This window comes from Onychomys torridus, chromosome 2 (genome assembly GCF_903995425.1).
Source record: "Onychomys torridus chromosome 2, mOncTor1.1, whole genome shotgun sequence".
Lineage (NCBI taxonomy): Eukaryota > Metazoa > Chordata > Mammalia > Rodentia > Cricetidae > Onychomys > Onychomys torridus.
In genome coordinates, this window is record NC_050444.1 from 23113910 (window position 1) to 23141530 (window position 27621).

The window sequence follows — 27621 nt, forward strand, 5'->3', positions numbered from 1 at the left end:
ACTGTCAAAGTCCTGGAAGGCATTCTGTGACTACTGGAGGTTTCTTTCCTTGAGATCTTCTAGAACCATTATAAAAGATCACAGAATTCATGTCAATAGAGTAAAAAATAGATTACGATTGGTACTTTATTATAGTTACTTTCCTTAGACAAGCTCTGATTTTGTCTTTCAAAATAACTTACCCTACATTCATGACTTCCAGCACCAAAAAGGATGGCCTGAAAAAGATGATTATGTAATGTATCTAAAGACTATCATTTTCCAATCTTAAAAGGTCTTGAATTTTTCTTCATGGTGACTTAACTACTAAGGTCTTCTTGGGTACAAAAGGACCTGTGTGATGCCCACAATATTTGAAAATGGTACTCAGTAACCTCTGTGAAATTAATGAGATGAGATTTTATGTACTATCCATCCATCCATCCATCCATCCATCCATCCATCCATCCATCCATCCATCCACCCACCACTTCAATCTGTGTTCTCTGTAACTCAGAAGGCTGCCATTACTTGACTGAAAACCTGCATTTGTTTATCTCTGATGAACATTCATTTGTTCTTTAGTATATTTGTTATTTTTACCCAAGCAAGAGAGGAAAGTCCTGTCTGCTTTATAAACAGAAGCAAAATGTTCAAATAACAATTGTCATTTACCAATTATTTAGCATTAATCGGAACTTAGCATGCTGGAAAATGTACTTCCTAGGGGAGAATAATAATTTCAGAGCACCACAGACAGTTTGCAATGCACATAGAACATTTGAAGCAGCAATTTATTAAATATTACAGTATTTTCCCTGCAGAATGCATGAGCTATTCATGATTAGGACTAGGTCCAATATTTATGAAATATTCAGAAATGATTAATTATGTTTCATTTACAAATGGACTCTAATGGGAGACATTTTTTATTGCAAGGGCTGTTTTAATGAATTGCCTGTCTTTATGAATTCATGTTCAGTATTGGAATCATTTATTTTTTCTCCTTTCTACCGACTTTACGTTTGAGCTTTTAGTGCTTATCTTGTCTTTCCTGTTTCTTCTGTTTCACTCCTATGATCATTCCCTGTTTGCCTAAGCTCACACCTCCCTCCCTCACACCTCACTTCCTCAGTCACATAGCCAAATGATTCCTCATTGTCAGAAAAATAAAAGTATAATATTGATATAATGTGTAGAGGTATTTAGGGCCCCCACCAACATAATATTCTTGTTGTCCTCCAAGTTAACCATATCAGCTCTCACTATAGCATGCTCTTTTGTGTCCCCCATGCTTCAACTCTTGCATGGTTTCTTTGCTTATCATGCCTTTATTTTTGTATTTTTGTTTATAACCAGCTCAAGCATCCTCTTCTCCCTATAACTTCCCGAGAGTTCACTTCCTTCTACATAGGCAGACTCAGTAATGCTCTCATTTATCTTCTTCCTGGAGTGCCTGTAGGCATCATAGTTGTCCTCATCTATTTCTACATCTAATTTGTGCATAATATAGCGAGATTATTTTAAGTCACATTATAGTGTATTTTTCTATCTACCACATATACCATGTAAATTAAACATACAGTAGCTATTAATGAAAGTTATATGGCTAAATTGAAAAATCCTCTGAAAATAAGATACAAAGCACAGACCTGCGTCAGTGGGTATTTAGAGAGAAAAGCAGACTGTTGCAGACTGACAAAGTAGATGGGGGTGAAGAAGGTTTTATCATGTATCAGGCCCAGGCCCAGACAGAGGGTAGTCACTGAGACACATCAGTTTAAAGCCGTAGAGGAAATGAAAAACTTACTTTAAATATATACACAACACACTTTTACCCCATTGTGTTTTCTTTTCATTCTGTGGTTTTGCATTTTCTCTAACAGAAGTCCTTTTGACCCCTGTAAATATAGTAAGTAAGTGTTCTGTAGATGTATTAAGGTATGTGTGTTAGTAAATGGATGCACAAATGGAACTGTTATTTCATGGAAGTTAAATAAATAGACTCAAAACTTCAAACATTAGGAAATACTTAGCGTGCCATTTCCAAGCTGACATCTCTTCCAAATGGAGCAAGTGATTTCACCTCCACTACAGAACCTTTTATGATCAAGAAAATCCTAGCCTGCTCTCATTATATTAGCATTGTAAGCCAGCTAGTTGGAAGACTAAGGAAGGAGAATCAGAAAATCAAGACCTGCATGTGCATGATTTCAAGGCCAGCTTTGGCAACTTATTTGGCAACAAGTTGTTTAAAAATAAAATAAAATAAAACAGTGAAAGAGAAACAGTAAAGTGGTAAAATGTAAAGTTTCCTGAGTCAAATGTCCAGTAGGGAAGAAAGCAAGAGAAAGGACAGGGAGGAAAGAAGGATGAAAATCAGCATGTTAGATAACTGGAAGCTAAGATCTTTATAATTGCACAAGTAGATGCCAACTGTTCTCATTATGTAGTCATTGCTCTTTCAACTACTGGCATTGGATTCATAGGCAGGTATGAGTGAGTGCTGGCGTTGGTGACTAGAAAGGCTGTGCTGTGTATTTCCTGTTTTTTTTTTTTTTTTTTTTTTTTTTTCAGGAGCTAGCAGGTAAGGAAAGTGAGAAGCTGTGTTCTAGTGACAAAGTCCCCAGACTTAGAAGCTGAGGACCAGAGTTCAGCTAATAATCCTGCTACCTTGCATTGAAAAAAAAGTATTATTGTCTTTGAAACTTAGATTCCTTATTTATGTAGCAAAGCATATGATTTCAGCCTGCAGGAGTTGTGTGTTGAATAGATGAATAATCACTGTGGAAATATTTTCCCTATAAAAGTAAAGTACTGTTAAACTTACGTAAGAACGAGAGGATAAGTAAAAGAGGTTCTCAGCTGAGCTTTCATTCCGTTCTGTTCTCTTTATAATTGTCTGTAAATTTCCACACACTTCAACTTCCATTTACTTAAATAGATGAAAACAGGACAAATGAACATTTCCTCAGTGATGTAACTTGTGTAGAGTGCTGCATATTTAAATCAACTTTTTCTACATCTTTTGAATTTACAACTACATAACTTGGTAGTAAAAAAAAAAATAACAGTTAGAAAGACACTAATGTCTTCTCATGAGCTTTCATCTCCATAAGGAAATCAAAACAATCTCAGAACAGAGAAAATATGAACACTAACATCATTATACAGACACTTGTAACTCTGTGATGAGAGAAAAAAAGGAAAAAAAGTCTTGCCAGCTTGCATCATTAATAATTGAATACATGACTTTCAGGATTCAGTACTAGCAGCAACTATATATGTGCACACTTAAAATGAAACTAATCAAACTAATCAGAAAATAATTTGCATTATTAGTTGTTGCCTCAAGCAAGGTGCAAAATCTGCCATGTGTTTGGGTAATGATTTCATCCCTGCCTTTTCCTATCAATGAAAATTACTTTTTGGCAAATTATCAGCACTTATTTTTGTTGCTTACTATTTTGTATAAAATGTTTTATTGAGGTTGAATATCTTTATTTACTTATTTTCAGATTGAGTACATTGAAACATCTAGAACAAGAAGATAAATAAGCTATATTTCTTTATCTCAATAGCTTGAAAATCTAGGCTAGATATTTATTGGATAGACTTGGAATCCTTAGTGTACATAGGCCCTTCCACAATATTTGTTTATAATCTTTCTCTTTCAGTTTGGGAGAGAAGACTGCATAGACATGAGTTCAGAAATATTGAGAGATATTTAGAGTTAGAGAATAAAGGCAAGAAAATAGCATGGAGCCTTCTCATGAGGGCTCTTTTAACCATCCGTTATCAGAGCATCGTCCATCTTAAAACATATAGCTTAATTTCCTGTTAACCAAGTGATATCAGTGAAACAGGAAGCCTTGCTCAACACTTTTCTTAGCTCTTTTGCAGTGGAATGATGAAACATATCTGAGAGAGTACCAATAAATTGGATGATAGAGATCTCAATAGCCTGGAACAATTTGCTAAATCTAAGTAAAGTGAATTTTAGAGAGACAGATGCAAAGTCAGCACTTAAAAAAAGGAAAGTGCAAAAGTACATGAAGTGGGACGTATGGCTCAACTGCAGAGCAGTTTTTCTTTTTCTTTTGTTTTCCAATAGTGCTTGTTTAAAAAATAATAAAACAAAACAAAGAAAAACCTGAAAGTTCTATGAAGTTACTTTTGTCTTCTTTCTTAGATCAACCACATTTTACATTTGCTAATAATAACACATACAGAGCAATCAAAGGCTTGAATATCATCTACTTTGATACAGGTATAGGCACTGATGAACTGACATAGAAACAGGAGAAAAAATACAGTGAAAAATTATAACCACCCACCTTGGAACACTGTAGTGATCTGAATGAAAATGGCCCCCATAGGTTAAGGAGAAGTACTATCTGAAAGGATCAGGACATGTGGCCTTGCAGGAATAGGTGCTGCCTTGGAGGAAATGTGCAGCTGGAGGTGGGCTTTGGGGTTTCATATGCCTAGTCAGTCCCAGTCCCTCTCTTCCTACTGCCTGCTGATCCAGATGTAGAACTCTCTGTTCCTTCTCCAGCACCATGTCTGTCTGTGTGCCACCATGCTTCCTGCATGATGATAATGGACTAAACCTCTGAACCTGTAAGGCAGTCCCAGTTAAACATTTTCCTTTATAAGAGTTGTGGTGGTCATGGTGTCACTTCACATCAATAAAACCCTAACTAAGACAGACAATAAAGTAATTGGGTTGTCTAGATAAGAGAACTATATTTGTCATTCTGGGAAAATAATGAGAGGATCATAGACAGCACAACAAAATAGGCTGAACCAATTTACAATTGGAGGAATACTGGAGGATCATGTCTGCTGATGTAGACTTGACTACTGTTATCATGTATACTAATGGCCTGTCTTGATACAAATCAGTAGAAATGTAACCTCAAGTCCTTGATCTATCATAGAGGGCTGAAATAAAAACACGTCAAGTAGCATTCAGACATCACAGTACATGGCATGTGGGAGATGGTCATCAGCACAGATTGTGTTGGCAACAGAACTCATGTTCTCTGAAAGAGCAGCAAGCATTCATAAACCATGAAACAATCTGTCCAGCCTCATGGAATGATTGTGGCTGTGGTAGGAATATGAACAACCCTTTAAAAAGCTCAAGTGTTGAAACCATTGTTTCTAGCTGGTGGTGTGTCTAAGAAGGGATTGGATCATGGGGATGCCGACTTCATAAATGTCTTAATCTACTGTCCTTTGATTGCTGTGTTGTTACCTGTCTCCTGTATGTCACAAAGTAGGCATCTTTGTTCTTCCCTGCCCTTTCTCAAAAGCAAATTGCCTCATGATGAGTCCAGGAGCAGTCCAGCCAACTGTGTACTGAAACATTCAAAGCATGGGTTGAGTTCTAGTGTGTCTTCTTTTAAGTTGTTTCTCACAAACATTTTTTTTTTTTTGGTACAGCCACAGATTGTGATTGGCAGGGATATAAGTATATATGAAAATATGAAGCATCTGCTGTGCCTCTTGGTGTGTGTGTCTGTGTGAGTGTGTGTATGTGTTTGTGATTAACCAATAAAATTTAAGAGTAAAGATTGTTTTAAATTAGTTAATTACTTGTATATCATATTGTCTCATAAAATGGCAAAATTTTCTTATATATAGTGGGATGGTGTTTCTTACATACCTGTAAAGAGCAGACAGTGGCCTCTTGTTTCCAGGTTTTGGTCTGTATGGTTTGGGTTCCCCTGCCATGTTAATATCTGAAAATATAAAAGAGCATTTTTTTTTAAAATAGCACTAATAAACAATTTAAAAACATTATAACTTGGAAGTTTTATTTTTTTACTTATTCAAATCATTTTACCATATTTATTAAATAAAATTTCTACTGTGTGTCTAAGTGTGACATTTTCTATGTGGTTCTTGTACTTGTTAGTGTGCATGTAAGTGCATATACAGGAATACAGGTGTACACATATGTGGAAACCCTGGATCCACGTGTGTTTTCTCTTGATTTCACTTTTATTTTTTGGAGACAGGGTCTCTTCCTGAACATGAAGTTTATCAATTAGACAAAGTGTTCTGGCTAATGAGCTTCACAGACCCCTTTGCACCGGTGCTGGGAATGATTCGAATGTTCCTACCTCCTCAGTCCTTTCTTGTGGGTTCTGAGGATGCAGACCCAGATTTTCATGTTTGTGTAGCAGATGTTTTACCATCTAAGAAACTTCTTTATTCCTTCTTACACAAATCTTATGCATTCTCTGTAAAATGTATGGAAACATCTCTTTCACATGAGACACTGTGGGAATTGTCATATACAAAAAAACAATTAGACCCTTGCTTGTCTGGATTTTATAACCTACTAGGGAAATGTAGATACTAAGAAAGAATTGAAACAAATAAAAATATATAACATATTGGAATATAATGTGTTGTAGAAAAAGTGTTGAGCGAGAGAAGAATCAAGATGTGTAATAAAAAAGTAGTGAGATCCCTTCTGATTCTTAAATTATTTGAGACATCTCAACAATTTTATAAATATTTGTATGGGATACAGATCTGTTCCTATTAATTTCCACCATTATGTTATCACAATGCTTATCATATTTACTGAGGAAGAAATTAAATGATAAAATTAATTTGACAGCATACAATTAGTGATATATATTTCTGGGGGTTCACATCTTGACTTCATGAACTGAAAATGTCACCAAGAGTCTGAGACTGACAAGATGTCTGAAAATGTAATAGTGCATGCATACAATTGCCAGTCCTGTGCTTAAAAGACATGTTAAGTTTTTAAGAAATTAGAAAGTTAGGCTTTAAAGAGAGTCTTCTGAGCTCAGCATGTCCTTAAATTTATGGTACCCCTTTATCATGTTCCAGTGTTTACTATAATCTTTCACCATAATAGACTTTTTAATGAATAGTATTATAATAATTAGGTATGAAAAGGCTAATCATAAAGTTGAATTCATACTTCCTAGTAGTAAAAAACCTAATCTTTAAATAAAAATATAAAATATGTAAAATTTAAGAGATAAGGAAATGAGAATTCATTTATAAGCTCAAAATATGGAATGATGATCTTAATCAAGATGTAAAAATAACACTAGGCTTAAAAGATAACATTTATGAATTATGTTACATTATTAGGAATTATTCCTCATCAAAAGTCACATAAAGGCCACAGAAAGAACAAAAAGTCCTTGATAAAGGATTTTTTCTTGTGTATATAAATATATCATCTTCATCATAGGAAAATGAGTCAAAACACCAAAAAATAAATTTGACAAAAAAAATAGGCAACAGATTAAAATAATCATCTTATTTGCGTGTAGGGAACAAAAATGTAAATAGTTTTTTAACATACTTATGAAAATCATTTACTCATTCAGTAAGTGTCCCAAAAACAATTATAGTATTCAACTATACAGATTAAAAATTAAAGAAAAGACACTGAATCTTACTAAAGGACAGTATTGTACTAAATAGTAGGTAAAATAATAAAGAAATAATTGAGTTATGAAAGCCTGGAGTTATTAAATTGAACCTGCTTATAAAATATGTCCATATATAAACATAATTAAATAGGTAACATAAACATGTAAAAATACATTTTCAATGTAATTTTCCATGTATAAATGTGTGGTGGTATTGTGTTCCCCAAAATATTGTGAATTCTAATAAACTTATCTGGGATCAGAGTACAGAACAGCCACAATATTAAACATAGAGGATAGGCAGTGGTAGCACATGCCTTTAACCCTAGCATTCCAGAGGCAGAAATCCCTCTGGATCTCTGTGAGTTCAAGTCCACATTGAAAACAGTCAGGCATGGTGACACATGCCTTTAATCCCAGGGAGTAAAGGCAGAAAGCAGAAAGATATATAAGGCGTGAAAATCAGAAACTAAGCTGGATAAACATTTGGCTGGTTAAGCTTTTAGGCTTTTGAGCATCGCAGTTCAGCTGAGAGGCATCTAGTCTGAGAAAACAGGATCATATGAGAAATTGGCAAGGTGAGGAAGCTGTGGCTTGTTCTGCTTCTCTGACCTTCCAGCATTCACCCCAATACCTGGCTTCACGTTTGATTTTATTAATAAGACCCTCTAAGACTCCTGCTACAATAAATGTTTTTCTTTTAATTAAGACTTATTTAAAAGGGTACTTTATTGACATTCAACAAGTAGACCTGTATCTTGACCCAAATAAACAAATAAAATAGAAAAAAAAATTGACAAAAATAACTAGTAACAACTTTATAGAAGAAAAATGCGATAAACAAATAAAAATTTCTCATTTTCATCAGTAATTGGAGATCTAAGTTAATATGAGTCATTGGGTTCACATTTTATAGACAGATAATATCAAGTATAGACCAGGTTTTGGAGCAAGTGGACCACATATACAGTATAGGTATTGGTATAAAATAGTGAAACTACCTTGGAAATAATTTTGCAGTTTTAAATAAAGTATAGTGTTTAAAATTGAGTCATCAGTTATGGAAGCAGATGCAAAGATTCATAGCCAAGCACTGGGCCAAGCTCCAGATATCCCGTTGAAGAGAGGGAGGAGGGACTATATGAGCCAGGGGAATCAAAGTCATGATGAGGAAACCCACCAAGACAGCTGACCCAAGCTTGTGGAAGCTCACAGACTCTGGACCAAGAGCTAGGGATCCTGCATGGAACTGACCTAGGGCCATTGCATATTTGTGATAGTTATGTAGCTTGGTCTGTTTGTGCGGCTCCTAGTAGAGGGATCAGGACATATCCTTGGTGCTTGAGCTGGCTTTTAGCAATCTATTCCCCGAGCTAGGATGCTTTGCCCATCCTTGATGCAGGGGGATGAGCTTGGTCCTGCCTCATCTTGATATGCTATGCTTTGTTGACTCCCATGGAAGGCCTGCCCCTTTCTGAAGGGAGACAGAAGAGGAGTGGATGGGGTGGGGATAGTCAATGCAAGATGGGGAGAGGGAAAGGGAAGAGAGGAGGGAGGGGAAACAAATGAAATAAATAAATAAAATTTAATCATGTGAGGACTGTGCTGCTAAAGAAATTACTTCTTAATAAAGAAAAAATGAAAAAAAAAATAAAATAAATCAAGGAAAAGGAAATTGCTGGGCGTTGGTGGCGCATGCCTTTAATCCCAGCACTTGGGAAGCAGAGGCAGGTGGGTCTCTGTGAGTTCAAGGCCAGCCTGGGCTACCAAGTGAGTTCTAGGAAAAGGCGCAAAGCTACAAAGAGAAACCCTATCTCAAAAACAAAAAATCAAAAAACAAAAAAAAGAAAAGAAAAAGGAAATTATTGCATATGTGTAACATACGACTTAAGAAAGAGTATTAAGACAAACACTTTGTGCACTTTTAGAAAACCCATAATCTAATAGAGCAAAATGAAGAGGAGTGGAGAGAATCGGAGCTACAGGCAACAAGATAGCTCTATTGATGAGACCTAGAGTCAGAACCCTGAGCAGAATTAATGTCACTGACAATACAAGTCTTTTATTTAAATTAAGGTGCAAGTTGAAGGATTACTTAGGAACAAATTGTATGTAATTCGATTAACAGAAAGAATGTAGAGGTAAACAACGAATTCTTCAGAGAATTACCTCTAAAAACATAAATTTGGGAGGACATGAAGAACTTTGAGGTCAAATTATAGAGCACTGATAGAGACAACATGGATTAACATCCCAGTATTATTCTTTTCAACAAATACTTTATGTATTTTATAGTGGGTAGTGAATAAGTAATAATTAAAAACTTGAGCATAACAATGACAATATCTGTGTTCTTGCACACCTGATTTAGAACCATCAGAGTTTAGTGAACACTGGATTAATGACAGGTTGGGAGCTAGTGTACAGATGGTGGGAAGGGGACAATACATTTGGAATGGATTATTGAGTATGAGGAAACCATTAGAAATTGGGTTGGGGATTTAGCTCAGTGGTAGAGCACTTGCCTAGCAAGCGCAAGGCCCTGGGTTCGGTCCTCAGCTCCAAAACAAACAAACAAAAAAAACCCCAAAAAACCAAAAAAACAAAACAAAACAAAACCAAAAATCAAAAACCAAAAAACAAAAACAAAATAAAAAAGTAATCACAGTTAAAACTTCAAATTTGATTTGAATTGACTCTAATATATGGTTCTCAGATGAGACTAAATCAAATGAGTCCTGTGTGATATAAGAGAAGGCACTGTGAGTGTTAAGGCTGTTTATAAATGTCCCTATGTGCTACAGTTGGAAAAAATATAAATGAAAAATTGTAATGATGGCAGAAGCTGCTTGTTTGTGAAAATATAATGATATTCATTGTATCTTTCTATTTTAGATATCATGACCTATAAAGTAAAAACATAAAATTATCTTAATAAGTGAATAAAACTATGTCTGCCAATGAAAAATATTGTCGGTATCCTTGAATTTTTTCATAATGTATTGTCAGTGGTTGTGAAAATACACTTAAGTGTTGACAACATAGTAAAACCAGAGGAAGCCTTTCATGACAAGCTGCTAATGTATTTCCAGACATTATCAGCTTCCCATCAAATGTATTAAAATGGATATGAGGTCCTAAATAGTTGGCTCAATAGCTAAGAGCATTTGTTGGTTTTGCAGAGGTCTCAGGTTTATTTCCTTGTATCCATATGGCCGCTCATAAACATCTGTAACTTCAGTACCTGGGGATCTTATTCCCTCTTCTTACTTATATGAGCAACAAGCACACACATGATGTGCATACAATGTGCTTACAAAGCATCCATACTCATAAAAGAATAAAATAATAAATTTAAAAATTATAAAAGTGCATATAAGTCCTTAGTTTCTTCTTAGCACACAATAGTCCTTAAATACAGAATTTTCCTCCAAATGTATAAACCTTATATTTAAATACAATATATGTATTTCTGCTGTGCTCTATTGACACTCACCCAAAGTTTGGGTTTACTGGATGGAGACCAACATCTCTGTTAATCATTATGCAGATTAAGCCTTGGCAGAACATAAATAAACTAATCTTTCCTTGAAATGACCTGTAGAGTTAGAAGATTTAATGATGTTATGAGAACAATCAAGCTTTGTTGGAAGCTAAAGATCAAATTCTGATGCATCAAGAACTATTGTTCTGAAAGGGACCATACAGAAGAGTAAATGGCATCCTGGCATTTTCGCAGAGACCCTATGTTTGCTCTAGCAATGTGCAAGTTAAACACAGGCAGGGTATGAGGGAGGCTGATAAAACTTCAATTGTACCTACTCTCATAAGCTAGGGACTTTAGAGTTAAACATCTAAATATAGAAAAATATAAAAGGCCATTTCTTAGGCTCCTGAGTTATAGATTCTTCTTACTAGTATTTAGGATTTTTTAGTATGTCTGGTCTAACATCTTAACAATGAGACATTGTCATCTACAGAGTTCATGTTTTAGAGCACACATTTGAGTCACACGTACACTTTAAAAAACCTGCAAAAATAAAACCTCACATAATGTTTCCTGTAAGTTTTTGATTTTATATTAAAAAACATTTATTATAATTCTCTTTTAAAAAGGATACATGGTTAAAAATCACCAGGAAATTGTTTGGGTATATCCCACAATTCCCATTCCAGCTTCTGGTCATTGAGTATAAGTTGTAAATAATAATTATTGGGTTGCAGAACCTGATTTTCTAACTATTAAAATTACATTCTTCTGAAAATTACTGGTAAAATCAGTTAACCTTTGTGTGTGTGTTGATGAGGCTAGTTTGGGTGCTCTGTACACACTCTTGCTGATATCTTCTCCCTCCATCCCTCTCCAGAGAGAGGAATCAGAAGGGAAATCAATTTCTTCTTTTTAGGAAATGAAGAGATAGCTCATCCTCACCTGAAAATGGGGTTTTATCAACTTTTGTCATAAGATGAAACTTTACAAGCATTTACTAAGTACCTGTCAGAGTAGATGTGGCCTATTTAAATGTAATTTGTATTTAATTATTGGTTTTATTAGTTCAAATTAACATGAGAAAACTGATGAAGTGAAGCTATACTCCAAAAATTTTATTTATTAAGCCTCAGACTCAAACTACTTAAAAATCTCCTAATGGACTAGTTGCAACTATACCTTCCACAGTGAGCTAAACAGCACCACAGATTAACTATTCTCAAAATTCCACTTTATTTCAACTTAATTAGCAAAACCATGATACCATGGCAAAAATAGAGATAAAATTATAAAACTAAAAAGAGTCCATGAGTTGAAACTAGTTTGTCTTGAGGCAAGCAAGACGGGTTTTATTCTGAAGTGTCTTTCTCTGAAACAAAAGGCAGAACAGGAAGATACATTCATTCTAAAATCTTTAGTAGAAAAAACAATCAAACAAACGAACAAAAAACTCCTACCACTTCTCCATTACTTCAAAAGACTGAAAATGAGAAAGATCTCTAATAGCATACCCAACAAATACATGATTTCTCCCTCTGGGCATGGATTTAGCTTTATCACACAGTTCACATTCAATGCCTACTGTTTGTGCCCTTTGACCCTGAACTTCTGAAGAGCTGTCATCATTTCACCCAACTTTGTTCTTCAGTACCTGCAGGGTGTTGCCCAATTAATGCTCAGTGATTTTATTGTTACTAGAAAATATACAGGCCAGAAGACATGTCTTGTGTGGAGCATACAGTTTTAAGCAAGCTATTTCAACACATTTACTAAAGTGATAGTGACTTGAATTATGTTTGATGATGCAATTATTTAGGTTGCCAAATTTATTAGTCAATTTAAAATAGGTTAGAGAAGTGCTAAATTGTTTATTTCACACATCTTTAACTCAAATGTTCTGATGCACACATAAAGATCTAGAACAGTTTTGAACAGTACACTTGTTCATTTTTACTGTAACACAGCTCCTTCACATTCCTGGTTTGTAAGATAATACTTACTTAATTGCCAGGGATTCAGTTTGAAACATTTTGATTTTAAGATTAATGTAATCTTCTAAATCATATATATGACTAACACGGTAAACTAACAATTCCCACTGTCCCACACCACTTTCTCTATATTTAACCTTGGTATAGGCACCATATCTAGTATAATAGAATATTAAATTGACAACGCTGCCTTCTAAATTAGCAACAATGTTTTACTGAGAAGTTACTTAAAAAAGAGATCTTTATTCTGCGAGTTATTTCCCTCTTCTTTCCTAGGGTTAAATAGATATCTCAATAATTCAGCTATGGCATATACACTGCCAAGAGTAGTCATTCATGGTATTTCGTTTTTCACATTTAGAAGATTTAAGGACACATTACTATTCAGTTAAATGAAAACTCAGGAGATAAAGAAAACTCTCTATGTTTGACAAAGGAAAGCATATAACCATATAGTATCCAACTATAAGCCTGTATGACTAAAAAGCCCTTCTTTTCAGGCATTATTAGTTCAGATCCCAAGAACACTGTGAAATCAATAGAGTAGGAATGATCATTTTCCTTTTAGACATATAGATGTTTTAGATACTGAGATATCAATTCCATTAGCTGTGCTTACTATAAGCATTTTTATTACCTAGCATACCCCATGTTCAAAGCATCCAACTATCAGAAAAGGACACACCGCATGCCTGCAAGGAGAGATCACTATCTTAGGGTTAGCCCTGAAAGGGACTGCACTAGACCTACAGAATTACCGTTTTCTCCTTGTATCTCATTGCTCTTCCAGATTTTGGAAGTCACACTTTCTAGACCATTGGTGCCCAGTTTCCTGTGGAAAGCAGCCTGCGCAGTAATGTGTTCTGAGTTGAAGGAGACTGGTGCTATGGGGTGGGTGGCCATGTGGTTAAGGAGAGCTTTGGGGAGACATGGGCAGCACCTCCATGAGAAGCACTCTGGACTCCCCAGAGTGCTGCCTGAGATTTACTAGCCAGATGAGTTAATGACCCCAAGGTTCCCTTGAGCTGCACAGAAATGATTGTTACTCACAGGGAAAAAAAATGCACTGTTTTTGCAAATGCTAAGCACGGGTATCCTGTGTTTCATAATGCCAAGCATTTTGAGACAAAAGCTGAGAGTAAAAACAATTTTATATTGCAAAAGTAAATGGCTTCCTAATCTTGTTTTTCCATTCCCAGAATCAAAGCTAGTTTTCATATCTGAAATATGTCCTTAATAGTATGTTAAAATATGCACTGTTATGAGAGTGAAACTGTAGTCTAATTTTACTGGGCAGCCACTGAATTGTGACCACTTTAATGAGCCTGTGGACCTAGTTTCATAAATTAGTTCTGACACAGCACTATGGCGCATTGGCCTCTGGGTATTAGAATGCTAATGTAAAGATCACTGGCTGGCCAGACGCCCATTTGTTACCAGAGCATGCTCTGTTCTTCGGGGTCTGTCCGCAAGGACAAATGCTAGTGGAAACTGGAACTTCTCCCTCATCAAACCTTCTAAGTCTGAGCCTTACGTTTCACTTACTGAGATTCAAACTGATTTTTCCACAAGATACAGTGAAAAAAACAAAAACACTAAAAAAGTACATGCATCCAGCCCTTTGGTAGTTGCTATATTTTTCTAGATTTTACATTAAGAATTTGTCTTTAATTTTTTTATAATTGCATACACGAGTACAGTATTTACATCAATTATATGGTGGGGTTGTTGGAGAGAGGAGATGATAATGTTTTCCCCAAGAACCACGACTATCTGACAGAAACCCCAGGGCCAAGGCATAGGGAATCTTCCTTCAAGTTATTATTCTTTACGGGGAAATGAGATACTCAAACCAATATAGGCCATTGCTGTTGCCTATGGTTGCTTTACAGAATTTCAAGGTAAGTTTCTGTTGCAGAAGACACCAAGAACTGTGGGCACCAGATTTGAAGGAACTGAGCTGGAAATGATCTGGAAGCTTGTTCCCTAAAAACCAGGGGTGCTTTGCAAGCTTCCGTGAAAGAAAAGCAATGAACAGTCCTACGCAGTTGTATAGCCTATGAAGCACAATGACAGGCTTTGCAAGACACCACAGTGGGGCAACAATGGCACTTTAATCTCAGTTCACCAAGTGATGCCTTCTTGGACTTCAGTTCCACGCGGTAGGAGGAGCTTCGTAACTTTTACTGTCAACTTAATTGAGAACCTCTGGCTGGTGAGGTCCCAAGCCTGGAGAAGAACCCATCACTGTCAATTATTTTCCTGAACCAATATAATTCCTAATGGGGTTATAAATATTACCTTTATATCTGTAGATAAATGTAAGTTTCACCTCTTTACAAGAAGGTTCTTCTTGTAGCAGATGGAAGCAATTGCAGAGATCCACAATTGCTCAAAATGCAGAGAATAAGTGACCATGGGGTGTCCAACCCCCACTGAGACATTTAAAATGTAACTTCCATATGAAGAATTAAAAATATATAATCAGTCATTCTTTTTCTTTGGTCAAATAACTGTTGAATACAGAAAACTGTGAGCTGGGGGAAACATGAGGTCAATTTATGCCCTCATGAGGGTGGCACAGGGTGGTAAAGAACCATTTGTTACCTTACACAAATGATGACTCATAGTGAAGATGTCTACATCACATTCCCTGAGTGCCATGCTTTATTCTCTAAATAAAAATGTGCTGCAGGGTCCCTTCTTGGCCCATGATATGATTTCATTGAGAATGCCAATTCTAAACTTGGTTTTTCACAGAACCATAGCTCCTAACTGTGAGAAAGTCTGGTCCACTAAACAAGTAGAGGATACAAGTTTCTCCCATTTCTTTACCTTGATCTGCATTTCCATCAAAGCTCCATGTATCAAATTTGTCTTCTATTTGTCTAAAAACATTGATGACATGAAACTTGAAACTGTGGGACTTTGGCATGAGTTTAATCAATTGGTCTTCTGATCTAAAGCTATAAAGCAAACACCAAATGGTCATAATTACAAAAGTAGAGCATGTTTAATTACTAAGAAATGCAATTTGGGTAGCTATTTTCCTATCATTTTGTATTTTAATTTCATAGGTAATTTTCCAGAAGAATTATTTTAAATTCCATGAACATCTTTATTTCTACAGAGTCTGAAACTAAGGATGACATTTTTAATTGAGATTAATTCTCCAAAACCAAGTTAACCAACCACAAAATTTAGATAAATATTTTCTAGTGGTACTCTGAATATGCTCAGGACTTTGACCTCACAGCACCTGTGGTAATCTGCTGGAGATCTGCACAAGTGTGGTAAAACAATATTGTTTCACCATGAATGGATAAGGGCTCACGGGGTTCACCACTACTGACAGACTATTGGCATTTATTGGCTGCTGGAAGAATAGGGGGTGATTTTCTTAGTGGTATAGCTACCCATAGATTTCTTATGTTTCAGTAAAAGACCCATCATCTATGCTCATGAAAACAAGCAAAATTAAACTCAGTAGTGCACAAACACATAAACGCACACTTACATAGATATACTCACCCACACACACATACACAAACATATGTACATACTTGTATTACACACTACACACACACACATGCTCACATACACACATTCATTCACACACACACACACACACGTCCAAACAACCATACTAACAAATAAGTAAACCATCAAAGTAGGAGGGGGATTGTTGGGAAGAAAAAGGGGTTTCCCTGGGCAAGGGAGTGTATTGAGAAACGATAATGAAGATAATATATATATTCTGAGTGATTTAAGAGTATAACTATATGGCTAAAAACCAATTTGTTTATGAGCTCAGTGTAATGACACCCAGAGAGAACCTGTCTTAAAGTAACAATCCTAATCTTGTCTTATATTCATCAGGTTCATTTAGTAGCACTGATTTCAGTACATTCATTACAACTATTTGTTTTCAGCTATAAAAATAACCATTTAAATTAAATTCAATAAAAATATTGATTTACTTGACAGCATTCACATTTTCACACTAATAAAACCGAAAGCTCAATGTGAATGTTTGTTTTCTTCTCACCATTCATGTTTTATTTCATATGTGTACATATGTATTTTTCCCATTAGGTTCTTATTTTGGCTCTAATTAACTATTTATAGCACTGCAATTGTTGTGTTGGGCATTTTATTATTTACAAATGAAATACTAAGTCAGCATTAGGAGCTAATTATATGTACTGCAGAGTAGTACACAACCCTGACAGGGCACTGACCAAACATGCGCCATCTTTGTTATGTAAAAGCCTGTCGGAAGTGCGGCATCCAGCTTCTATGCCAGTCAAAATCAATCATAATCTGGGTTTTGACAGAATACTAGGGGACTGAAATACACATGTCAGAACGTGAAGCTCTGGAATATGGCACGTATTCTTTGCCTTCAGTTACTCTCTTTTTTTTTTTTTTTTTTTAAATTTGTAGTTGTTTGACAATTTCCTTCACTTATGTAAAGAATTTGTGTTGCGTTTTCTTCTCGTTCCCTCTGTCTTCCTCTCCCTCGGTATTAGAGGCCTTCCTCCCAACAATCCCCTCCGATCATGTGTGCTCTTTGTGTGCAGCCCCCGGAATTTAATACAGTCTCGTTCCCTAGATCATATGGGAAATCATTCACTTGAACATGCGCAACTCATGCATGGCTAAACTACTGGAGAGTGGCACTCTTTCCCCAACGTTTGATTGTCAGTGTTACCTTCCTAGGGAGAGGTGGGTTCTGACGACCCCTCTCCCACCTGTAATGCGATGCTGAGGACCCACATCTTGTAAAGTGAGTACATGAGTGCACTGACAACCCTATGTTCAGAAGATGGGTTTTCTTTTTATTCTGCCTGTCTCAACAGTCCCACCCAAGTTTTAGTTAAAGTCTAAAATTTTAAAACATTTTGCAATGATAAATATTCAGAATTCTGAGAAGAAAAAAATAAAGCTTTTTATGGACATTTTTTAAACTAAAGCATTAGGATATAATAATGTCAGCTTCATCCCATTTTGAAGGTTGTAACAGTTACTGCTGTGTATTTGTCATTTAATACTGATGGTATTTCAAACAGGCACAAAAATGTGCAAGGACTTTGTACTGTGGCCCTTGCTATTGGTTTTGCTTTAAAGGAGTTGAGAAATAATATACTGGTTGCATAAGATATTACTAAAAAGAAGTATTTATCAATATTGTGAACTCTTACTTAAACATTATTTCTGTAGAAGAAGAAGCATCATTTTAATTTAAAACATACATTGTCTATAATATTATCTATAATCTATTGGCAATTTAATAGTTATTTTGCAATTTTCCATTTTAGAATAGATCATTTTAAACCTGTTAATGAGATTGTGTAAACCAAAAAATCATTGAATTAAACCTTAAATAATCAATTAATTCATAGTTTGAGACAGGATTCCATGTATTTCAGATTCTCCTTTAGTTTCAGGTCTTCTTGCCTCTTTGTCCCAAATTTTGGGATTACAATCTTAAACTGACAACTCTTATTCAGAAGGTCAGGAGATGACGAGCTAGACTTTAAAGAGTCCTTTAGACTGAGAATATAAACCTGAAAGATAGAGCCAAGAGGGAAAGGAATACTAATATTCCCTCAAAGTAGGAGAGCAATGGACACAATATGTCTCAAAATAAAGAGCCAAGCTAACATAAGGATAAGGTCATGTAAGATTCAGTCAAATAACATTCCCTAAGCTGCTGCTGAAACAAATATGGAGATCTCACTCAGTATGCTCCTGTCTGCATCCATACCACATGTTTATCTACTTCTTTTATCTTACCATCATTTCCATATTTTTGTAGCTGCAATAAACTGATAGAAGATCATAGAATATGCTCTTCACTATGTTTTTAGCATTAGTCTCTCCACTGGCTCAGTCTCACCCTTGATCATCCATGAATCAATCCCTTTATCATTCACTGCTCTATTGCTGTTATTTCCTCACTGCATATTAGTACCAGCTGTTAGTTCTGCCAACTCTTTACTCAACCTCCTGATTTAATTCTTATAATTCAATGCATTTACCTCCTCCTAAAGCATGGTCAGATGTTATATTTACTGTCTTTTGTTTATTGTTATGGCATCTGCTTCCTGCCCAAGGGAGGACAGAGATCTTTGATTTATTCACACCACACACACACACACACACACACACACACACACACACACACACACACACATATATATCACCAGTACCTACCTCTAATAATATTTGGTTTGGATATGGGGCAAAGTAGTTGTTGAGCTTGTGAATATGTTAATCAGAGAATATTAGTGTATTATATGAGCTTCTATAGCAACACAGCTGAGTAATGAACAAGGTTAGAAGCAGGAAGTTCTTTGAGATTTTGCCTCTAAATTGAATATTTTCTTGGAAAAATGCTTTTTAATTAAAATTATTAAAATTGCATAGTTTTGAAAATAAATTATCAAATCAATAACTTTTGCAAGTCACTAATTCTATAAATTATAACTAAAGATTATTAAAATATTTTCCTTTTAATTTTAAGGCAATATTAACAGAACATTGACAGATTATTTTAATATTCACAGTGCAGCAATTGAGTGTATTTTAATTTTGATTACTTGTTTCATATACTATATGAAGATTTCTGTTTGTGTGTTTGTTTTTGAGACAGAGTATTGTCTGGTTGGTCTGGAATTCCTGTATAGACCATGTTGGATTAAAACTCAGAGAGATCTACCTACCTCTGCCTCCTGGGTGCCAAAATTAAAAGCATGGGCTCCCTTAGTTTACTTTGGTATGAAGTATTAAAAATATTTTTCTTATTTGTAGTGTTCATAAACCCTATCAAATACTTTTGGTATTGTATTTTATCATAGTTGTTTTGATACTGTTGACACTTGTAAATAAATGATTGTGAGTTGTAAAGATATTTTTCATTAAAAAAAGTAAGTCATCTAGTAGATGGTGTGTCAAATTTGAAAAGTGATAAGTTTCATTTTTAATTTTATATTGAAATGTGCAAATATTTTTTTGTCCAAATATTTTTGGTGTTTTGTTTAAGTGGTTTTCACAGAGTATACTTATTTGGCAATAAGATAAAATTTGTCAAAATTGTTTGACCTTCATTTTCTCTTGGAAATTGTAGGTGCTGCTTAATCATTGACATTGACAATTTCACTCTTCTCTGCTGTATCAAAGATCTATTTAATTACAAGTAGGAACTGAAGTAAAAGATTTTTGCTTTCCAATCAAGAGACTTTTTAATAATATTAATAATATACATTAAGAATCCGGCTGGGCGGTAGTGGCGGCAGCGGTGGTGGCGGTGTACGCTTTAATCCCAGTACTCAGGAGGCAGAGGCAGGCGGATCTCTGTGAGTTTGAGGCCAGCCTGGTATCCAAAGCAAGTTCCAGATAAGGGGCAAATCTACACAGAGAAACCCTGCTCAAAAAAACAAAACAAACAAACAAACAAACAAACAAAAAAAAGAATCCACAACCAGGATGTATTGTGTGAGAAAAAAATCAATTTTCAATAAAAGGGAAAAAATAGAATCAATAAAAGATGTATTACAAGTAAGTGGAACATTATAATGGGTTAATGGTTTTAAGAGATTAGTTGGGTCATGAAACCACAACAAACTCAAAAATGATATGGTAAAACAAAGGAATAAATCTGACATATTTTGGAGCTTTCATTTTTTTTATTTCTGTAAACAATAAATTCATCTTTTAATTTATGAGGTTTTTCTTAGTTAGAAATACTTTCTTAAAAATATTTGAGAGCAGAAGAACTGGCTCTGCAGTTCAAGATACTTGCCATCAAGTCTGCCATTAACTTGCTGTCAATTTTCATTCTCAGGAGCCACAGGAAGAACTGATTATTTTTGGTGGTTTGAAGAAAATATTCCCCATATTCTCACAGGGAGTGGTAATATTATGAAGTGTGGCTCTGTTGGAGTAGGTGTGGTGTAGTTGGAAGAATTTCTGTTCCCAGCTGGCTGGCAGTCAGGACAAATCTCTCCTACTTGTGTCCCCCAAGTAAACACACAGAGGCTTATATTAATCATAACTGCTCGGCCATTAGCTCAGGCTTATTACTTACTAGCTCTTACATTTAATTTAACACATAATTCTTATTTATGATTAGCCACATGATTTAGTACCTTTTCTAAGTTCTGCTTTGTCATCTTGCTTCCTCTGTGTTTGGCTGGTGACTGCCAAGTCAGCCCTTCTTCTTCCCAGAATTCTCCTTGACATCTTATCCCACCTATACTTCCTGCCTGGATACTGGCCAATCAGAGTTTTATTTATCAACCAATCAGAGAAACACACATTAACAGCATACAGAATGACATCCCACAGTAATGTGGTTTTTTTTGGAGGAAGTGTGTCACTGAGGGGTGGGCTTTGAGATCTCAGATGCTCAAACCAGGCTTAGTGTGACTGTCCTTTCCTGCTGCCTGAAGATCCAGATGTAGAACTCTTAGCTACCTCTCCAGTACCATGTCTGACTGCATACCACCATGCTTCCCATCATAATGTCAGTGAACTAAAACTAAATGGTACGCCAGCCTCAGTTCAATGTTTTCCTTTTAAGAATCGTTTTGGTCATGCTATCTCTTCACTACAGTAGAAACTCTAAGACACTGCCTAAAGTTGTCCTCTGACCTACATGGATACATTCACAAATATATGTAACACAAACACACACGTATACACACACACACACACACATACACGTACACACACACACACACACACACACACACACACAAAGGAATAAAAATGCAATACTAAATTTAAAATACTTAGATATTTGCCCCTCATATGAACATTTCCTTTAATGTTTTCAGGTAATTTCTAGCCAAATGTAACCTAAATTTAAATTATTTATCAGGCTATCTTCCAAAAGACCAACATTCCAACCCATTGTTAGAATTTTAGATTTTGTTTTTATATAGTATTTACATAAAACATTGAAAAATGTGGTTCAGAATAGCTTATATATGTTGGTAGAGTATCTGAGTTTATGGATAAAGTTGTGAATATTTGTATGCTTGCTGTGGATATCGCTCTGTGTAAATAAAGTTCTGATTGGCCAGTGGCTAGGCAGGAAGTATAGGCGGGACAAGAGAGAAGAGGATTCTGGGAAGTAGAAGGCTGGAGAGAGACACCACCAGCCGCCGCCATGAGAAGCAACATGTAAAGACACTGGTAAGCCACACGCCATGTGGCAAAGTATAGATTAACAGAAATGGGTTAATTTAAGATAGAAAAGGTAGATAACAAGCAGCCTGCCACGGCCATACAGTTTGTAAACAATGTAAGTTTCTGTGTGCTTTCTTGGTTGGGTCTGAGCGATTGTGGGACTGGCAGGTAAGAGAGATTTGTCCTGACTGGGCCAGGCAGGAAAACTCTAACTACATATGCTAGTAACAACCAGCTCCAAAGACATGCTTGTTCCAATGGGTACTCTAAGTCATTAAGAAAGTTTCACCACAATGCTGTCTTCCACCATAGTAAATGATCATATCCTTTTTGAGAAGTAATTCCATAATTTTATCTCAAATGTTGAACTTACAAAATGTGTAATACTATCAATTTTGTAAATTTCACCTTATCTCTAGAAGCCCTAGAAGCCCTTAATTTTAAAAGAAATGTGTGATGTACAGGACTACATTAGCTCATGGCCTATTAGAGATTCCATCATTGCTGTCTTAGGCCTCTTGAAATAATTGTTATAGACAAGACCTGCTCATGAGACAAGAATGCAGAGAAAAATGAGATTTGTTAAATATTCCATGTCTTTATCATTCCCTGACTCAGAGACTCTAAGGGAGATCACTGGCCAAATATTCAAAATATAGTTTTAGTGTAATATTGCTCATTAGTGATCTAAGAAAAATATAATAGATCTAAACTGGCTTGATAGAAGATACTCTATAAGATCATATTTTGACAAGAGAAAAGACTAAGTAGACAATGATGATGTGAATGATAAAATGTCATATATAGAATCTATGTAACATCAATACTAAATTCTTAGTGTTATTGGTAGAACACAATCAAGAGGATAATTTGCATAAAACCTCAGAACAGAACCCAGATTAGAACTTTGTTTCTGACTGCAGTGATACATTCTTTAAACTACAGCAATTCCAACTACATTAGAGAAGGAAATTTTATATTGTAACCCTTGGCAGCTGTGAATGGTTGATAGAGAAAAGCAGGGCTGTTTATCTCTACTGGCTTCAGAAGCAAGTGCAGGGAGCTTGCAGTCTGAGTTAGTGCTGATTAGATTTAAGTAAAAATCCAGATGGACCAGTACCAAGAGAGAAGGCAAGGGGCCCGTGTGCATATGAATGAGTGCAACTGTGAAAACATGGTTAGTGAGTTTGTGTGCAACAGCACACATTACAGAGACATGGCATTCATTACTCAATCCCTTCTAGAGATTTACTATTATTCAGTAAAATACAACTTTTTGTTGCTCAAATTTACAATCATTATCTCTGATGAAGGTCTTACACAGAGCTGAAACTGCAGAGAGAGGGAGCTACTGAGCATAACCTGAAACAGCTGTATTAGTGATGAGCATATCTCGCAAAGGATAAAGATTGTTAAAACGTTCATCGCTGAAAGACTTCTTGGTATTTAAGCATTCAACTTCCAGTTTGCAGGAGTTGATTCCAGCACCACTGTGCCCCATGCTCCATTATGTTCCAGCACAATGCAAAAGTATTGCCTGTGCCCAGGCTCCTGTCAGCTTTTGATTGTTTATTATAGCTAACACAGTGTAAACATATAGATATACTGATCATTTCAAGAAAAGTCTGTTTTTGTTCATTTCAGGCCAAATTACAAAGCACAGTTGAGAAATGAGGACACTGTGTGTTCAATAAAGACTGGGTTGCCGCTGAAGTGGCGAGATGGGACTCTGAGGCTTCCCACACAGCCCTCTATTTGTTTGCAAGCAGTGGAAAGCTTAGATGTGACAAGTTCAAGTTTCAATATTCAGAACTTCTGGAATTTTTTTTTATAACTATTTTCTATCCACAGCTGGCTGACCCATCAGGTTAAGAAGCTGAGGATACTTAGGGCTCAGTGCATTTCATAGTCACTTATTGCTGTTACAGGTTAAATTATATGCTCACAAATTATGTGACAGTCATCGTAGGCAGATCAGTTCCCTGGAGAACTATAGTTTTTGTACCTAGTAATATATCACACTACATAAAAAAGAGAAATTTAACTTCTAGAGTGTGGGACTAGTCTGAGTTATTGAGATAGACTTAAAGGCAATAACAAAAGCTTTAAGTTGGGAAGAAGAAAGAAAAGGTCAGAGCACCACTATTGGTTTTGGCTTTCAGAGGAGTCCACTAGTGAGGAAATTACAGAAAATTCTAGAAGCTTGAAACGATAAGAACACACACTCTCCCTTCAGTCCCTGAAGACAAATGCAGTCCTAAAACCATCTTTGTTTCTCCTTAGAGACTTGTCTTAGTGCCCAGCTCTCATCTCTAGAAATGTAAAATGATGTAACCATGCTCAAAAAAGATAATTTTATTCTCAATTCTCTCTCTGTCTCTGTCTTTCTCTCTGTCTCTGTCTCTGTCTCTGTCTCTGTCTCTATGTGTGTGTGTGTGTGTGTGTATGTGTGTGTGTGTGTGTGTGTGTGTGTGTTGTTAGCTATTTTGTTTGTATTCTGACAAATAAAGCTCGCTTGGAGATCTTCAGGCAGGACTAATGCTATTAGTTAACTATAGAAGTCAGATGGTGGTTGCTCACACCTTTAATCTAACCACTTGGGAGGCTTGCCTCTAATCCCAGCACTAGGGAGGTGGAGATAGGAAGTGATAAGGTAGGATGGAGACAGGCTCTCAGCCCTTTTGGTTGGAGGATCTTGAGAGGTATCTGTGATGGGACAACTCACACAGCCTTGAGGAAGGAGGAGGGGCTCAGATCTGCCTTGCCTTACCTTCTTGTAGGAGGGAATGGGCGGTGGGTTGGGAGGGGGAGGCTGGAGGGGCAGGAGGAGAGAAGAGGAGGATCTTTGGTATGTAAAATGAATAAAAAAGTTTGTTAATAAAAAAAGGCACTGGTGGCTGCTTCTTTGCTTCTCTGATCGTTCAGGTTATTAACCCAATTTTTGACACCTGGTTTTTATTGCTGAGACTAATTAGGTTCACACTTCATATGGCACCTAAACATTCAGCAAGAATTTTCACATAAAGCCTGAAAAAGTTTTAAAAGGCTACTAAACACACAAAAATGGAGTCAAACTGGGCTTCTTGTTAACTACTGCTTCTTAGGTAGCCTCTGTTTTCTAGCAGTAAGCGAAGGCATGGCTCCTTTAAGAGACAGCTTCCTGACTCGGTGCTAGCTGCAAAAACAGAGTGGCTCTTTTAAGAGGCTCTGCTACCAAACAGTGAAATGAGGTTTATGAGCAGTAGAGGCCACGCTACTTGATGGCAGAGTGGACTCAGAAACTTCCCAGAATTGGGTGGTAAACATGGCTCTAGTTGGTACCTCTGCCATGAAATGAAACACTCAGGGAAAAAAGGAGTGGGGTGGAGCCTGCTGCCAGTGCTGCTCCTTAGCACACTAAAAGGTCAAGTGGTCAGAAAAAGACAGAGACGTGCAGCAAAGACAGATTCACATGGAAAACAAAAATAGCTCCAAACAATGTGTTAAAAAAAATATATGTAGGCTTGGGAGATAAAAGAAAAAGGGTGAAAAAAAATCCTTAAAAATAGAGTAATAACAAATATAATAAGCCACACAAGATAGAAAATGCACAGAGAGTCTGGATAATGTATGTTACAGTGTTGTCTTTAAAATTGTTGACTGCTAATGAACAAATGATAACTGCTGGGAGACATTTGACTATTAAAGCTGCCAGATTAAAGCAACCTATATATTTAAAAAATATCTTGACTTTAAAATGTAAGTCAAAAGATATGTTACTTTGGAAAAGCAGTTCTGCTTTTGTTTCCACGGGAAATGAGAGGCTATTGATTCATTCTTGGTAAAGAAAAATCAGGCCTGATCTAGGAAGACCTCCTGAAAAATCTCTGGTGGGAACAGATTGCCCAGATGATACAACGCTACAGAGCACCTCTGTTGCAGTTTCCTCTAAATTCTACAACCAGAACAGCTTCAAGGCTGCTAACTGAGATGATCCAGCCTAACAGACTACTCTAGCCAGGACTTGAAACAAGCCCTGCACTTTTCTATTACACAGAGACTAGATAATGAGTGATTCAGCTAGCTCTTAGGACTTGACAATTAACCCAATTTTTTTTTTTTTAGGATTCCCTAAAGATGCTATTGCCTCCAGACAGCAGGAAGTGAATTTAAGAACATGACACCGTATTTTGAAGAGGTGGTGTGGGTAGCTTTTGGTCATTCAGTGAATTATGGATATTTGTCATCTTTTAGGGGGCCTGGTTACAAGTTGTAATTGGTAATGGTCTCAGGAAAAAAGCTGAATAAAGGAGATTTGATACAGGGATCTTGTTATAAAAAGAAAAAGGTGAGATATAGAAATAGGATAAAAGGGTAGATTACTAAATCTACTTTTAAACCCCAAAAGCAACTACTAGTTCTAAATATTATACATTAATGTGAGTTTTTGTATATTGATACAAATTTAAGGTTATTTTTTGTCAAAACATACTGTACATACATTTCTGCTCTTGTTCAAGGTATCATACCTATACAGATCACTTAACAATAAAATATAAATTTCTAGTTCTTGAAAGTATTACTACAAACTATTTCAAATAATAAAGCAATAAATAAGTTAGTAATTAGTCACCTATTGCAATCAAACTTGAAGTCATGTTAGGTATATTTTGAAAGTCAAACAGATACATATTTTTGATAAGCAGGTTATCTTAAAATACTTCTATATAACCTATAGAATATGGCATTTAAGAAGTTTTAATACAATAAATTGTGGGGGTTTTGCTTTTTTTTTAATGGCAATGAGACACATCTGCTCCTGGCAGCAACAATCTACTTCAGAGAAGAGGATGAACATTGAAGAAACTCTATATGGAATTTACTTTCTTTGTGGCAAAAGTTAGCCACTAGGCAAGAAATTGCCCTTGCCTCTACTGCTGACCAAATTGTATAAGCAGTACAGACAGAAAATAAACTGCCTGCCAAATGTTGCCAAGACAAGGTGGGACAGAGTTGTTCAAAATTTAAAAGGTCTTTTGATAAAAAACCCAGGAATTTGATATTGAGGTAAATGTTGAAAGATCAGAGAGACAAAGGAACAAGCCACTGCCATGTCTCACCTCACCAATGCTACAAATCCTTTGACTGAAAATTTCCAAGTCCTCACCCAAAAGGCTCCAGATGAAAAAGCCTCTAGCTGAAAGGAAAGCTTCTACTAAGAAGCCTTTAGTTCCTGTCTCTTCTTGCCTTATATACCTTTCTCTGCCCAGCCATCACTTCCTGTGATTAAAGGAGTGTGTGCTACCCTGTAATAACATTAAAGGTGTGTGCGACCACTGCCTGACTATTTTCTCTCCTAGACTGAGTCAATCTCATTTAGTCCAAAGTGGCTTTGAACTCACAGAGATCTGTGGTGATATTGTGTTCCCCAATGTATTGTGCACCCTAATAAAGTTATCTAAGGTCAGAGAACAGAACAGCAACTAGATATAGAGGTCAGAAAATGATGGCACACACGCCTTTAATCATAGCATTCCAGAGGCAGAGA

General features: G+C 36.1%; 1 protein-coding gene across 11 annotated transcripts in view; it reads right to left on the reverse strand.

The window, feature by feature from the left end:
* Positions 1 to 27621, reverse strand: part of Ralyl (RALY RNA binding protein like) — a 669774-nt gene that overhangs the window by 153620 nt on the left and 488533 nt on the right. For 10 of the 11 annotated variants that reach the window (XM_036177971.1, XM_036177968.1, XM_036177966.1 and 7 more), the window contains one exon: positions 5654 to 5729. In XM_036177971.1, the coding sequence (XP_036033864.1) occupies positions 5654 to 5729 (76 nt within the window). Of the gene's footprint in view, positions 1 to 5653; positions 5730 to 15731; positions 15775 to 27621 lie in introns of those variants that run through there. The other variant, XM_036177970.1, reaches the window with a different exon arrangement.